The sequence below is a fragment of the Dermacentor albipictus genome, chromosome 3 (assembly GCF_038994185.2).
Source record: "Dermacentor albipictus isolate Rhodes 1998 colony chromosome 3, USDA_Dalb.pri_finalv2, whole genome shotgun sequence".
In the NCBI taxonomy this organism is placed as follows: domain Eukaryota; kingdom Metazoa; phylum Arthropoda; class Arachnida; order Ixodida; family Ixodidae; genus Dermacentor; species Dermacentor albipictus.
In genome coordinates this window covers 36,993,054-37,009,033 of record NC_091823.1, presented here as the reverse complement: position 1 = coordinate 37,009,033, position 15,980 = coordinate 36,993,054, and the positions used below count along the sequence as shown (strand labels likewise).

General features: G+C 48.3%; 1 protein-coding gene across 1 annotated transcript in view; it reads right to left on the bottom strand.

Annotated features, from left to right (window-relative positions):
- The window catches only part of LOC135902433 (short-chain dehydrogenase/reductase family 9C member 7-like), a 65,755-nt gene extending 51,225 nt beyond the window's left edge, over positions 1–14,530 (bottom strand). The window contains exon 1 of the mRNA XM_065432501.2: positions 14,151–14,530. Within this exon, the coding sequence (XP_065288573.2) occupies positions 14,151–14,177 (27 nt within the window). The 5' untranslated portion in view covers positions 14,178–14,530. The remainder of the gene's footprint in view (positions 1–14,150) is intronic.
- Positions 14,531–15,980: the final 1,450 nt, after the last annotated feature.

The following is a 15,980-nucleotide window of genomic DNA, read 5'->3' as shown; positions in this document are numbered from 1 at the left end:
GCGGAACCGATAATAAGAGATTACGGAACCAGAGCTAAGTGGCGTCGGCGGCTCCTCAAGGATTGGCGACACCTAAAAAAGGAGCTTATGCTGATGAAGGGGCTTTACGCAGAGCTTTAGGGCAGCCGGTGTCTCTTTCTTTGGAGAATGCGTGCTTTCAAATGCTGGTTCCACTGAAGGGCCTAGCCGGAGCCATATCATTGTAAAATTGCGCTTCGGATTTCTGGTGCAGTAGTAGTAGCAGTAATTGGTTGCTTATTTATGTATATATAAGACAGTTAAACACTAACCACTTTAAGAGACTACCGACTCCGTTCCTTAGAACACCATTTTGTGGCGCATAGGGATGTGTTCACCAGGCGCTGATTAGTTGATAGGGCACGGTCCGAGATTTGGACGACAGGGTGGCTCTCGTAACCACTACGTGCACTTTCACTAAACAGCGTGTTGAAAGGGTTCCTTCAACTTCCGCAACCAGCCCAAGCCCGCATGAAAAATAGATCCCTTTAGGTGTCTGTGCCGCCGTAGGTGGCTTTCGCCCGCTCATACCATTAAACGGGCCACGTTGTTAGAGCTCGGAGGTGCCCTCCACTTTTCGCGAACCTGGTGTGCCATCGAACTCTTCCCCTCGCATTCCTGGGTAAATAAATACGTGAGTGCGGAGTCCTACGACGGTTACGGACCAGCCACCTGATTGGCCGTTCGTGATATCACACAGATCCCTAGTCTAGGGGCGCAGAGAAAGTCAGTGGTTTAGATAGAGTAAATCTCGTGTGTTCCTAGTGTTCTCCCTCTTTTTTAATTGTTATTGGTATTTAGGAGATGTTGTATCCTTTAATTGGCGCCAGCTACTCCTTTTCACGTAGGGATTTAAGAAAAGAATAAGTCATAATAAAGGTAAAGAAATCATAACAACATAAATTCCAGTCACACAAGTGCACTAATGTCGCACAATAATTCAAAGTCAACTCCAAATTATAAAAACACGAACTCCAGTTACATAAGTACACTAAGGCTACACTAAAACTGAAAGTCAACTCAGATATACAGCAACATAATGCCCAGTCACAATCTCGTTCTCTTACATGCCAAATGTCAGATCCCAGTTTTATGAGCAAGGACGCCAGGAATTTAATTTTCTTGAAAACGTTCCGACTACTGAAACGGTAGTTGCCCTTCACGGCCAAACATCGCTGCCTTTCGTCACTTGAATTGTTCATAACAGGACTGCAGTTCACCTTTGAGCAAACGACAACTATCCGTCTGGGCCAGAGCTTGGGTTAAGTCCTGGCCACCGTGGCGACAAGATATCATCTTGTCTGCCTCACCGACGTAAGTAAGGCATAATCTCTCGCGAGCTTTAAACAATGGACTGCATTTTTCATCTTTCTTAAAGTCGTGGATTTCCGTGATATGACGCCTAGTGCGCACTTTAAACCGGCTGTCAGAATGTCCCATTTGAGCACGCTTTATCGCGTCAGAAGCATGTGCCGCGAAATAACTCGACTCCTTAGCGCAATTCACATCTTAGGCAAAAAAAAATGGCGAAAGAAATGAACCAGGAACGGCGGGTATTGTTTTTCTGTAGCTCAGTTCTTAACAGGAGACATTGTACAGCCTTGAGATGCTCGGCAGGTCACCTTAGACTAGATAACGAGGAATCATCATCAAATTATGTGTGCAAGGATGGATACAATGGGCAGCGTTCATTCAGAAAGTCTTTAGTTTTTGCTCTTCAAGTTAGATCTGTCGCAGCTGCAGACTGCCTTCTTTATAAGCAAGGGGACTACCAGCATGCAATACCGCTGTCATTCTGACAGAGTTTTCCTGCTCCTACCAGCTACCTCGGATTTCTTCCGTCCCCCTTTCGCCGGGCAAGACAGCCAAACCAGAGTTGACTTGTATGCTGTATCTCCCTTTCTCTCCTTACCCCTCTGGCTTCCTCTCTTTAAAGTGAACAGATATAAATAAATGGTGTTTGCGGGACTGTGAAGTGACGAGATTGCCTTTTTTTGTCTCTTACTCTGGCGCTGGAAATTGTGCTCTTCTCTGCGGTGTGGTACCCCACACTAGCCATTGTTTTCTCTCAAGGCGCATGTACATGTAGTGAAACTGTGTCAACCTTGCTCGCGGGGTTACCCCGAACGCGAGACTTAACTAGGAATGCTACTGACTATAGCGACGGATGTTTGGTTAATTGGCATACTCATTATACGGATTGTATGAATAAATGAATTCTACTTGCTGTCCTTGTACGAGAGAGGAGATTTCTTGCTCTATTTATTTATTTATTTATTTATAGTGATGCGAAAGCATCAACTAGTCCATTGAGTGAAAAGGCCGGTGTCTGTATACCAGTGAAACCACACCTAAATTCCCCATGGCTGCGACGCCACGAACGCGCCTCGACGGAGCAGAGTGGGCGAGAGGGTGTTGCGTGAGGGGAGAGAGAGAGCATCGCCGCGACGCCACGTCACCAGCGCGCCTCCTCGGAGCAGATTCGGCGACTGGACGCCGCGCTGCGGGCCGGGTTGTCGTCGGCGAGGCAGCCGCATGACGCGCACGTGCGGGTGCCGCTGAGTTGCTCTCGGAAGCCGGTGCGCTGATCCTAACCCCCTCTCTCTTCCCCCACTTGGCCTGGCTGCTGCGCGCGCCTGCCGCTGCTCCTTCCTCGGTCTCACGCTGTGCAGGACGTCGGTGGCATGCGGCGTCGGCACCGCAGACTGCTGCTGCTTGCTGGCCCGGGCAGCACTTACCGCTATGGTACGTTACCCGCAGCTCAAAACTCGAAGTAACGCTCAGCGGCGCTCAATTTAACGTTAATGCTTTCGCATTCACGACTCACAAAACGTGCTTAGGTGTCCTCGGATTTTTTTTTTATTTCGACTGCTTTACTATTTTACTATTTATTCCACTCCTTCGTTAAGGTTCTGTTTAATGTTCAACAACAGCGGACGCAGTTCTCAACCAAGCAGATTACTAGCTTAGCCTCAACGCTCGCGTGCAGACTACACAAAATCGTTCTTGCGTATGCCTGAAGATGTTTAGCCTGTGGGTGACAAATCACAGCCAGGTTGCGGTTGTGCTGTTAATTCGCTTTCTTTATTACGTTTGATCGTGTGCTTGTTGTGCGTGTGAGAGAGGCAGCTATCCTAAGTGACGTGATAAACATTACATATACACTCTACAATATAGTATCAATTCCGCGACTGCCAAAGAAGCTATGGTGCGACCTGCGGCTTCCTCGGAAAGGTATTCACAGCCGATAAAGCAAATGATGCTCTCTCTGTGAGATGCGGGCGGGTGACCTTGAAGGCGCACACGCCGCTATAGTGATGAAGTAATGAAGATAGCCCATTGATGCGCACTGCATGAGAAGTGGGGTGGAATGTCGGAAGACGATAAAACCGCTCGGTGGCATGCGTATACAGTTCATGTGGCATTGAAATAAAGAGTCCCGTTTATAATGCATACCTAGCGTTTGCTTACGTTCGAGGCTACGTGTCACCAATTATTGCGTAATGCGGCACTATAGCGGATAAAAAAACATTTCGACGCCCATTCCCCAGTACCGCCCCACAGATTCTCTAAAAGGAAGAGAGAAGGTGCGCCTAAATGCCCCGTCCACGTAGCCACCTTTTTTGGAAACCGTCCCTCTCAGAATATGGCGGCCATGCTACGAATGTACACGGGTACCTTCTTCTCAACAGCGGGACTTGGTGTCCTGTCGGCAGCACCAAGGCGGGTAAATTAGCGGCGACCAATACGAACGCACCAAATCAATATAGAAGCATCGATATCCACGGAATCACAAGTTCAAATATCACTTGTTGATACTTACAACGAGTTGAAGAATCTGACAGCACGCTTTCACCATGTAGGCGTGGAACTAAAGAAATGTTTTATAGTCTTTTTTTTTATCTCGGTGTTGCATCCAACTTATAATGAGCCGATAAGGGGTAATAAATAAATAAATAAATAAATAAATAAATAAATAAATAAATAAATAAATAAATATGGAGTAGCATATTGAATGCAGATCGAGTGTTATCTTTCACATAGCACCCCAACACCGGTACATGCCAGGGAAACAGACCGCTAGCAAGGTTTCATAAACGAACACGGGCAATAAATATTCCGATAATATCGAAAATTGAGATTAAATAGCGGTAACTGCTTTGGGGGCTACGGATCAATTGTGAGCGCATGACATTTTTTTTTAAGCGCGTACCTAAACATGCGTATCACGAAGCGTTTTGCGGATACCCGTGCCCATAGGAATTAATCCACAGCTGCCAGGAATCAAGGAGCCCGTGACCTTCTGATCAGCTGTGCAAGGTCTTAAACACACATCAACCACGGCGGGTGACTAAAACAAGGACGAGCACATCGCAGCCTTCGCATTATAGTACACCCAGATAGCAGTCGGTGATTGGGAAGTTGTCAATCGCACGCATTCTTCTACAAACCTTCAACTCCGGCCTTGCTTGGATCAAGGGCACCCAGCACGGCCGAAGGCAAGAGATGCGTGCTCGCTCATTTTATTTTATTTGTCTACCAGCCTAGTCCCCTCCCCCGTTACGGTTGCACGAATGCGCGGAGGTGGCCGCATTAATCTTGCATATCTGCAATGTTGCTCCACCGCAATGTTTAGTTCACTGTACGGTATCGGTGAACAGCTGTGTAATCGCGTCTCGTCTGGGCGAGCAGAGCAACCTACCTCTGATCCGAGGTCAACTCGGAAGGCGTTCGAAGGACCTCGACTTTGGGCAAGGGACGTGCCCGAAGATTTGATAATCGCTCGAGGCCAAGTCGGTTTCTTAACGGGAGCTATTGGCAAGCAGCGCTTTGGAGCTTTACTCTGCAAAAGCTTTTCGAACCAGTGCATGGCGAATGGGTGGTCCTTTAGGCGTTTTTACCCCGGCTTCCTGTCTTTGACGAGATTCTTAAACTTTAGAGAAACCTTGAGCAACTGATTATTCCTTTAATCTAGGTAAGTTTAGTCACTAAATCGTTTTAATTTAATTTATACAAGAGAGCATGGAGATCCCGAGGTTCAAACTTGAAATTGCTGTTCGCTCTTACTCTGGGAATTAGCTTTCATCTTCAATGGGCGTGTTCTAAAACAGTATTGCAATAATTGTGTCCATAGCGGCATCGACCAGTCATGGGAAGCTTTCTTTAGAAAGAAATGTTTCAACAAACATTGATACGAAATTTGCTGCGAGGCACCATGACGACAAAAGTATTCCATCAATACTATACCATACCAACAATGCACACATGTATGCATGGCTGGCGCTACTGTCCACAACTGATACGGATAAGTCTGTTTAACGCATGAAGACAGCGAAGCCGTATAACGGAGTTCTCACACCTTCCGGGAGCTCTAAGCGTGTGTTGCGACAGCCAGAAATATAACCAAGGCTTTGTAAACACCCCGCTATATTAGGTGCAATTTATTCGCTATACCAGAGTCTACTCGTTGGGTGGCATGTTGAATGCTAATCGAGTGTTGTCTTTCACACAGCACCCCAACATCGGTACATGCCATGGGGAAAGAGACCGCTAGCAAGGTTTCGTAAACGAACACAGATAATAAATATATCGACAATATTGCAAATTCAGAATACATAGCGAGAACTGCGTTTGAGGCTATGGAACAATGTCTGTCTCCAAATGTCTATCCTTTTTTCTTCATGCTTAATCTGAGTTTCACTAAAGCAAGACAAGTACGCAATCACTGAAGCACAAGTGCTAATGACTGCCTGTATTCAAGAGCGCAACTTAAGTTGAAGTACATACTTGACCTAATTAAATGACGCCTGTCGTGAACGCGCCGAAGGAAACGCAATGAGCGTCATTGGCACTTTCACGTCAGGTGGTGGCGGTGGCAAACATTTATTAATTGAGCCTTTTTACAACATTACTTGTGAGGGGGCTCAGGACCACGTAGGGTGTCCAGGAGTTTGTGGCCTTCGGCGACCCTCAGAGCCCATTCCACCAGCCGTGTTTGGTCGGCTGGCTTGGAGCTAGACACCGCGGTCTCCCATCCCTCGACGTCGGTGAGTTGCCAGTCAGAGGGTAGCTGGAGCTCAGTGCATAAGAACATTATGTGATTCTACAAATCGATCTCTGGCGTTATCCAGGTCATTGGACGGCGTGGCTCGGTTGACGGCTACTCGAGCGATAGAATGGGCCACCTCATTGCCTGCATGGCCTGCGTGCGCGGGCACCCAGATGAGCTTAATTGGTCTGAGGGGGGTCTGATGACTGAGAATTTTGCATGCCGGTTCATGAAATCGGCCTTTGGAGTAGTTGCGGATTGCAGTTTTGGAGTCGCTAAGGATAACCTCGGCAGCGGTGCTTGAGATGGCCAGGGCTATGGCAGCCTCCTCCGCCTCTATGGGCGTGGGCGCCTGTATTGTGGCAGCCGTTGTGTAACCAGGTTGATGTGACACTACACTTACGGCATAGGCCGGTTTCTGTGGGTAGCTAGCGGCGTCGACCCACACAGTGAGGTGGTCGTGCTGGTGTTCTTTGTACAGGGCTTTTTCCATGGTCGGCCGGGCGTCACTCAGATCAAGTCAAGTATGGGTTTCAACTTAAGTTGCGTTCTTGAACAAATAGGTGCAGGAACTCGGTTCATAGAGAAAGAAAAAAGTTAAGAGCGGCCACTCCCATACACCCCCAGCGGCCCAATCGAACCTAGCGCGCCTGGCGGTTGATGAGAGCAACTGACCTGCACTTCCTGTTTCGGTTCCGCTGGCGCGAAATTTGGATTACCCCTCGTAACCGACGTTGGGCTGTCGCGGAAGCTTGTCATTTCAGACCACTTTTCGTCACCCAAACGGCAACGCTTTCATTTGTCGCTTTGATTTAGCGATTCACTCTTTTGTCTAGTTCAATATTTGGTGTGAATTGAGGTAGTGACGCCATTTTTATTTCGATTAAGTTGTAACAGATGGAGATAGAGGTAATCATAATTCACTACGGCTTTATCCATCGCGCTTGTCTTCTGTGTTTTGGTACAAGCGCTCATATGTATCAAAGAGACAGAGTTTCCGCAATGTTTTTATTCCAAGTCAAGATAGGCTTCTTCTGGGTTCTGCCATTGTCAAAGCACCACGACACACAGCAGTAGCTGCCGTAGCTTGGACCGCCGGACGGCATGGCATCAGCACGGTCTGAAAATATCAATAAGTGCACGCTTCATTAATTACCAAAAACATATGTACAGGTCATAACTGTACCAGGAAACCGCTTTGAAAGAATAGCGAACCGATGACCAATATAAAACCGCCGACACGTCCTGACCTCTGACCCGTATAACCCGGACTTATAAGGATAAATGTTAATATCCCGTACAGGGGTGTTCAAAAGTTTCCAGGCCGCCATCCTATTTAATCCCATGGAGGGCATCGCGGCCTGTGAAGTTTTAGACACCCCTGTACGTACTCAGTTTAAGGAGTATATTGGTAGGCAAAATAGCAGTTCACATAAGCGTGATGAAGATACATTCGAAACGTCCAAATACGAGGCCTTTGTTCAAATGCGCGCCGCGCCACGCCACGCCTACGCGACAATACGTTGTGCAACGATTTCCGCCAAGAAAAAATGGTAAGGAACCGAAAGTTACTAGAAGGCGCAGTACTTCCCAACACGGCCGCCGCAATAAGTACATGCAGTAGTCATTGGTGACTTTTCCCCACCGTTACTTTTCTGTATAAACAATCCGCGCGGACGCATACACCAGCGTCCGTCCGTGCGCCGTAGATACACACCTCGCTAAAGTACCAAACGCAATAAGCTATGCTCGCTGTTTATGTCACATGCCATTGTTTGCAAGCAATATCGTTAAAATATTCAGGAGCCCTTACTCTCTAAGGGAAACGAGCAAGCAAAACTTGGCTACAGCGTGCCTAACGTCCTGCGTTCTTTATTTAGGTAGCGCCCATCCCCGGAACGCCGTTTTTCGGTCTGAATCAGCGTGGAGTCTTTTATGTTCTTTCCAGCGTTCGTCAGCCTCTAGAACGGGTCAACGAAAAGACCGTCAACCATGACGCGATCATTCAAACGCGGTTTAGGAATTCAATTTTCTCGAAACCGGAATTTTCCTGAAATGTGCAATTCATGATATTGACCTTAAGCGTTGTCCAGCAGATCATTTTTAATCCGCCAACACGAACTATTTCAATGGAACGCCGACACCGCGGTTATCGCAAACAGCGCTGGGCAAGAACGGTTTACCCTCGCAAACCGAGACGCAGCGTCTCGATGGCGTCTGACAAGCTGCGAGTCGCAGTGCAGTGCACAGCCGTGAACCGGTGCAAGTTGATGACAGCTTCGCGTCGTTTGATTATTTTCACGGAACGCAACCAACAAAGATTATGCCGTTCTCGGTGGGGATAGCAAGGAAGTACAGCTAGTACAGCCCTCTTGCTACGCGTTTCTTGAGGGGGCATGCTTTTCGCATTGTTCGCGTCTAGCCGCCTCATATAGAGCCGCAAACTGCTTTTTTTAGCGAACCTAGCTCGTCGCGCTCACAAGTCAATTACTCCAAGCTTCGCTTAAAAATGTGACTCACCTTTCTCACACACAAGAACACCGCCGCAGCCGACGTTCACGAGACGTTCCCGCTGGCACGCCGCTGATGTCGTTGATTTCTTCTCGATGGACGAATGGTGATTGGTGTTGATGGCAGTACGAGTGATGAACAAAAAGCACGGAAGGTGTCTTCGATAAATTCTGTTTTTATGTATCAGAAACACGCCAAATTTGGGTGTATAATTATTATTTTGTAAAGCGATTGAGCAGAATTCATTACAACATTTTCTTTTTTTGCGCCTGCGTCCCCTGGCGTTTGATGAGAGCATTAGTTCGTTACGTAGCCGTGACGTAGTTCCTGAGGCCAGATTTCTCGGAGTGTCCGCTCTTAGTCTTTTTCTTTCTCTATGCTCGGTTTCCCTTGACACTTGGACAGTTAATATATGCGCAGTTCTAACAATGCATCAATTATTATTTATAATCGGACGCCACACGTCGCTGGTGTTACTATAACAAAACTTGACCATAGGATTGTCACCTATGTCTTTATCAGCCGACGATGCCATAAAGTGACTAATAAGAGAAGCCGCCGAATGCTTGCAATGCAGGGGCCTAAGATTTCTCGCTGCGCCGATGACCTTTACATTAACTCCTATTTCTAATAGTCAATCACAGCACACTCGTTTTCCTTTGTGCTCAACACGAAGTTCTTCTGAGAAATGTATTACTCAAAGTCGGTTGCAAGAATGCCAACTTTGAATTGGCTCCACGTTCGCATCCGCACACAGTGTTTACCACGCTACAACACACCAAGGACTTTCTCAACGTATAGTGCCTCGAATATTCCCGACGTGTTGGTCAAACATCTTTGCTGCCAACAACAACAATGTGTCGACTGGTTTGACAGATTTCGGCAACAAAAGAAGCACTCGAACACGTACGGCGCCTACGTCAACACTGCGCTATGCTCTTTTATCTTTCTCATTTCTTTTTACTGAGCAGCTCGCGCCTCGCTTCGGCAGTGAATGATTGGGCAAAAGTGGCACGCTACATTTTTATGCAAAAAAGCGTTTGCAATCAGGAACGATACAGCAGGCGCACGGCGGCATCCTCCTTCGCCATATGGCCTCCGGGAAAAAAAATTCTGGGGTTTTTACGTGCCAGAACCACTTTGTGATTATGAGGCACGCCGTAGGGGAAGACTCCAGAAATTTCGACCACATGGGATTACTTAACGTGCACCTAAATCTAAGTACAGGGGTGTTTGCGCATTTCGCCCCCATCGGAATGCGGCCGCCGTGACCGGGATTCGATCCCGCCACCTCGTGCTCAGCAGCGGCCTCCGGGAACGAACCGCGTGCGGAAGGAGCCGCGGGCTGAAGAACTTGATGTTTTGAGCTGTTATCATGCGGTACGAACCACCACGAGCGCTGCGTCTGATTTTCATCAACGAAACCGCCTCTGCACCACGCTTTATTTACACGTTATCGTTTGTAATAAGCATCGATAATTTGTCTGTCACGCATCCCCGCCGGCGTGCCCCCCTGACGTGCGCAACAGAGCTCAACAGCTTTGTAGGACTCATCGCAGAACATCCTGCGGCGAGTCCCAACGTCCCATCACAGAAATTTTGCGCTGGAGACGAATCAAGGTCAAATAAAGCATACCTGTGGTGCCATTTATGCTTAGCAACAGTTAATTTCCTTTCCCTTTGTCCTCTCGTAGCTTCAACTGTAGTCAAGGAGGGAAGTTGTTGAAGGTCCGAAGTCGGCGCCCCTCGATGATTCGAGTGCACGGTGGCAGCGCGAAGGAAGAGCCGTTGTCCGACGAAGTGACGTTTTATTCAAACGCCGAAGCGTCTGTCCGGGTCCAAGCCCGAAGCTCCGCTCTCTCCCGCACAACCAAACATGACTTTTTAAGCCCTCAGTTGTACAAAGGATTCGCAAACCAGCCAATCACACATGCGAGTTCACATCTTTGTAACCAATAGCACAACCACCTTCGTGCCGCACACAGCCTTGGTGGAAACATTGGCACTCTTTATACTGTGATAACTGTCGCAACTTAGAGACAATTGAGCACATATTACTAGAATGCCCCGCGTACCGCGACGAGAGACAATTTTTTGAGCACCAAATGAACATGATTCGCCACGAACCGTTAACGTTACCAAGCATCTTAGGTCCAATGCCCGGCCCTTCAAAACAGCGACGGGTTTTGGATTTATTGTTCAAATACCTGACAGAAATTGGTCAAATAGAAAAACTTTAAAAATTGCATCCTTCCTACACAAAAGCCTAAATTTACCCGCCATGTCACGTGTGAAAATTAATATCAGGTCCACTCGGACATTTCATATTTATTTTTATCCTTTTTTTTTCTCCCACTCTTTTCTGGAATCTTTTAATCCCATTCCCCATCCCTAGACAGAGTAGCATGCCAGCGGTTATATAGGCGCCGGCAAAATTCTCTGTTCTTCTAATAAAGAGCCCTCTCTCTCTTTAGAACACGCCAGGGGATAGGATTTCTCAAACACACGTGCCACCTCCCTCTCCCCTACGTTGGGCTGCGAGTATCGGCCCCTGATGTCTTCCCTCTTTTCACCTGCAAACGGCCGCCACGCAAGCTGCCGAGAATGTTCCGTGAAATCGCGGATTATTAACTACATATCCGCCGGATAGCGGGCTACCCTGCCAGTAGTGAGAAATCTGTCTCCCGTGCAGTTGTGTGCCGGTTCGCTCGAAATACAAACACCATAATTGGGACCCGATGGCAATAGCACATAAAAGCATTCCTCGGCCGTAGCCGACTAAGTGATAAAGCTACCGCCATTTTCACGGGAATCCTTAGCAGGGGCACGCGGATGCCAAACATCAAACCGGCTGGGCAGCGTCGCGTCGCCCAAATTCCGGGACCGAGATGGTCGACGGGACATTTGGGGAGCGCATGGACATTAGTGGTGGCGGTGACCTCAAGCACCCCCCTTCTTTCATCTTCCCGCTCGTCTCCCCGAACGTCCCCTTCAGCTCGGGCCTTCTACCCTTTTGTTCCGAGCGGGTGTGCAGTGCTAGTGCCTTTTCTACGGTCCAGCCACTAATCCGCTTTCTCTTCACGCGTGAGTGTTGCCCGCGTCCCCTCTTCGCGGAACACATATGCGTGCCTCATTTCCGGTTACTGGCCGATACAGCAGGTGTGGGCTCGTCCTACGCTTTGCTGCAGTCGCCTAAACTGGGCCACAAAATAACAGCGAGATCAAGTCCCGAATCTCAAACTGACTGCAACCATAAGGCGACTTGGAGAAGACAGTAAAGCTACAGAAAAGCGAGTGGTTTCCGGCTATCGTGGCAACTGCATTACGTAAAGCAATCGCTGCCTCTGTTTCCTCTTCACGAATACATGTTAAGAGCAGTGCACAAAGTCCTTGACACAAACCGGAGCTTCCAACCAGCGACGTGAGCACGTTTTTTTTTCTGCTCAGAAGACGGTGGTGTTTGAACGATGATTCTTCCTGCACCAAATTGATGGGGTGCAAATAGAAATTCGACGACTGCGCTAAACAGCTTAGACCAGCAAGAGAAGCGACGGCTGATCCAGCGGGAGCGGCGCGAGCCGATAGGGCCCTGAACTAAGGGCTCCACCCTACCCGAGGAAGTCACCCCACCTCATTAACAATAAGTGTTCTCTCTCTCGTATGATAACCGGAGCTTGCTCCAAAACGATTGCGCGGACGGATATATAAGCGGGCACACCGCGTCATCCTTCTACAGGGTGCCTCTCCCATGCATTGGACCACGTGTTTATAATGCACGTTTGTTGCCCCTCTTTATCCTCCATCATTTTCCCAACCTCGTCTTCCCAGTTCTCGACACGTTGTCCGACATATCTATCTATATATACAGTGAAAATGATTTTCGCAACTTTGCGGTAATCGTTGCTTTGTTGCCCAGCAGTTGCTGTCCCTCATTTGTTGTGTGGCTCGTTGAACAAGCGTACCTAATTGTAACTAATACTTGTCTATACTACTACGTAGCACCATACAGTCTAGGAAAAGGGCGCGTGCGCTTGAATGTCACGTAACTTCAAACTTCCGCTAGCAGAGCTCAAAACATCGTTGATGTGAATGTGCGTCGTATTCCATTTTACTAACAAATAGCGCCACCCAAATTTCGATAGGCCAAGAAATGAACGTTTTCGATCAAACAAGCAGAAAGCAGCTGTGTAAACATCGATTTCAATCTGGGCAAGAAATCGTCAAGCCGTTGAACTTTATTTGTAGTCGTGCCCTGCGATCGCTCTGCATGCGGACACAATATCACACAGACGGAATTCGCGCGCGGACGTAAGAGCAAACATCAGAAACAAACATTTACGAGGTGAAAAAGAAAGATAGGAAGAGAAAGGACACTATGGCATAGTGATGGTCCGGGATACGAGGCAAATAAAGTACGAATCGTGAAGCTTACCCCCCATATAGAGCATCGCACTGAACACGTGCACTGGGTACACACCAATATCTCTTTTCGAATTTCCAGTTTGAAAATGGGCGCGAACCAAATTACATCTTCGGGCCCAATTCTATCGTAAAAAGTTTGAGGAATTCGGAATCCACTTTGTTTTTCCAAACGTCTGTTTTCTTTTTTTGTTTTACTAAAGGGAGGTTGGAGTTTGAAGAAGAAAGGCGTCCTGCTTGTGAGCCAGTGGCAAACTACATAATCCCGCCGGCAACATCTGACGCTCCAAGCGGCCTCAAACAAACAAACAAACAAAGAGGTAGTAATACGCTGCGCGTTGTGTCCCACATGATAAACATGGTAGTCTAATTGCTCTCGCATAAGTTGCATGCATGTGACGCACACATATATTATGTGTACTCACGATGTAGATCGCAGTGCTGTACATCGTCAACCTGCATTTGCATACGATACACTCGCCTCACAGAATGTGTGTACAGTTGGAATAAAATGAAACGCGAACATAACAAAAAGAACATAAGAAAAGAGCGCCCGTTACGTGCGCAGATTTCCAAGTGAGATGTTCAGGCACATCTCAAGCGCTCTTTTTAAAAAAGTGAACATGCTGTCGTACCAAAGCTGTGCGCTGAATTCTTAATCACCCCCAAGTCACAATCGCTTGAAAATGGGCAAAAGGGAAATAGGCATTACTGTGAACTTGTCATTTTAATTTGTGCTGATGATAAATGCCGGCGAGGCTTGCTATATAGGGGCCGCGAAGAGTGAGCAAGCTTATATCAGATTCTAATCCCTTCAGTCAATTTTGCGCGGTACCACCAAAATCTCCTGGTATGCCGTCAACTTCGCCTGCGTGAACTAAGCCACAATTCACGCAACGCTACAGAGCTCCGCGTTACAATATGGTTTGCAATTATTGATAAGCCAAGCGCATTATTGATGCTTCTGAACTCCCATAGGCCGCTAGTTCACAATGAACCAGCTTGTCTTTCTTTTCGTTCTCTTTTTTTTTAAAGCTGAAGCCTGAAACAATTCTCAACTACGTCGATGAGCTCGATTTCGCATCTTTGACCAACATGCCACCTTACAATCGAAATCGTCGAATCGCTGAACACACTTCATCACGTCACTCACCCATCCGCTTCTTTTGGAGACTCGCATCCTGATGGGAGGGCAGCAGTCGTCAAGTCTTTACGCACACCAGCGACAAGAAACGGAAAGCAATTGACGTTCCTCACACGAGATGACCGCGTGCTCCGGCGCACACCAGGCAAAACGCAGACCCGTAGGTATAAATCACGTTCTTTCAGGTCCCGCGTGTGTTGAAGCGCGGGGCGGGCAGGCGATTTGTGTAGAGCGTACGCTCGCGCGCGCGTTTTCCTTTCTCCCTTTTTCGCGCTCTTTTTCACCCGAGACTCGCGGTCACGAACGACGCAGAGGTTCACGAGCTGGCCGGTGGGTCGGTCCTTCCGGGCACTCCGCACACCTAGCCGACTATCCCTTGACGGGCGTTGAGCGCGCGCTTCTTGTGCAGTTTTTTGCCCTAATCGCGATTCCTTTCACCCCCCTTCGTCCTTCTCTCCCTCTTTTCGACCGGCCTTTGAGACACTTGTTACTCTCACGTCCTCGCCTACTCCCCCCCCCCCCCTCGGGTGCCCACTCTCTTTCTCTCTCGTGGCCCCTTCCCTCTCTCTCCGCTGCTCTCACCCTTTCCAGTGAGCCCCGTTCGAGTGGACGGCCTTGACTGCCAGAGTCATTGGAAGCGCATGTCCTCTCCGCACGGTCGCCTACCTTCGGCGACGTCGGAAGGAGCGAACTTGGATTCATTGAGATAGCCGGTGATGCGTATCAGGAAAAGAGGGAGATTGGTATTTTATTTTCGGACTTACGGGCGCGTTTACGCTGCCGCCGACTTGCCTCGACCACCGCGGAGCGAGCGGGGTGCCCGATATCTCAATGGCATCGGGGCTACGCAGTGCCAATTGATATTATTTTTGCGACGCGCCGAGAAGATAAAAGGAGGTATCACCTTGGGTGCTGAGGGTGCTTACGCGTTCGCGCACGCCCGTGTCCTTGTTGTGAGAGACCAAGAGAGTGGTACCGCCTTCTTCCTGCAACGTGTCACACAGTGGGGAAATGAGCTCGCGCTCTCGCGTTTTTTTGCGTGGCGAACCGTTAGGCAATCGGTTACGCAGTTGTCACCGAGCCTGCGCGTTCTGCGCGTAATTTCATTCGGTCGGCCGCGTTCCGGTGGCTTCGACCGTCGCTGAACCACCAGGCCTGGCGTAATAGCGTCTAGACGAGCATTCAGTGTAAGCAAAGCATGTGTTACTAGTGCGTGAAGTTGTGAGCGCCATGCACGGTTTGACGTCGAGAGGAGAAACGTCAGAAAACATGGGACAGCGAAAAAAAGAAAAAAGTGAATCCGTAAGCTATGGTATTAGAGCCAGAGTCTCTCTAACTAGCTTTTAGAGCCACGTGTGAGTAGGTAGTTATGGAAAAGAAAAAAAAAAAGACCACACTATCACACGCAAGACGATGCGGTGATCCTTGTAGACAATAATAATGCCCACGCCATTCGGCAACTTCAGTTCTCGCCGAGTTCCTGTACTTTCTGCACTTCTTCCTGCCTTTCTTAATGAAAATTATAACGCAACATAAGCCACGTACTCAATACATTTACCGAAAGTCACGTACGAAACATATTTGTCCATGCTATGGAAATAGCAAGAGGTTGTTAAAGTGCGGCGACCTATGTAAACGCGCGCAGAGAAAGGAAATCAATAAAACGCCTCATTCAGACAACGCGCCCACAGCTAGACCCACCCAAGGCTAAGGACTTGTAGGCCAATGTCTCGAAGGAATGTTAAAGACGCCTTCGTAACGTGGCAAGCTCGGGCGCCGCCACCCAATTCTTTATTGGAGACACGCGCTTCGAAAACGACATGTCATCCGGTATGGCAA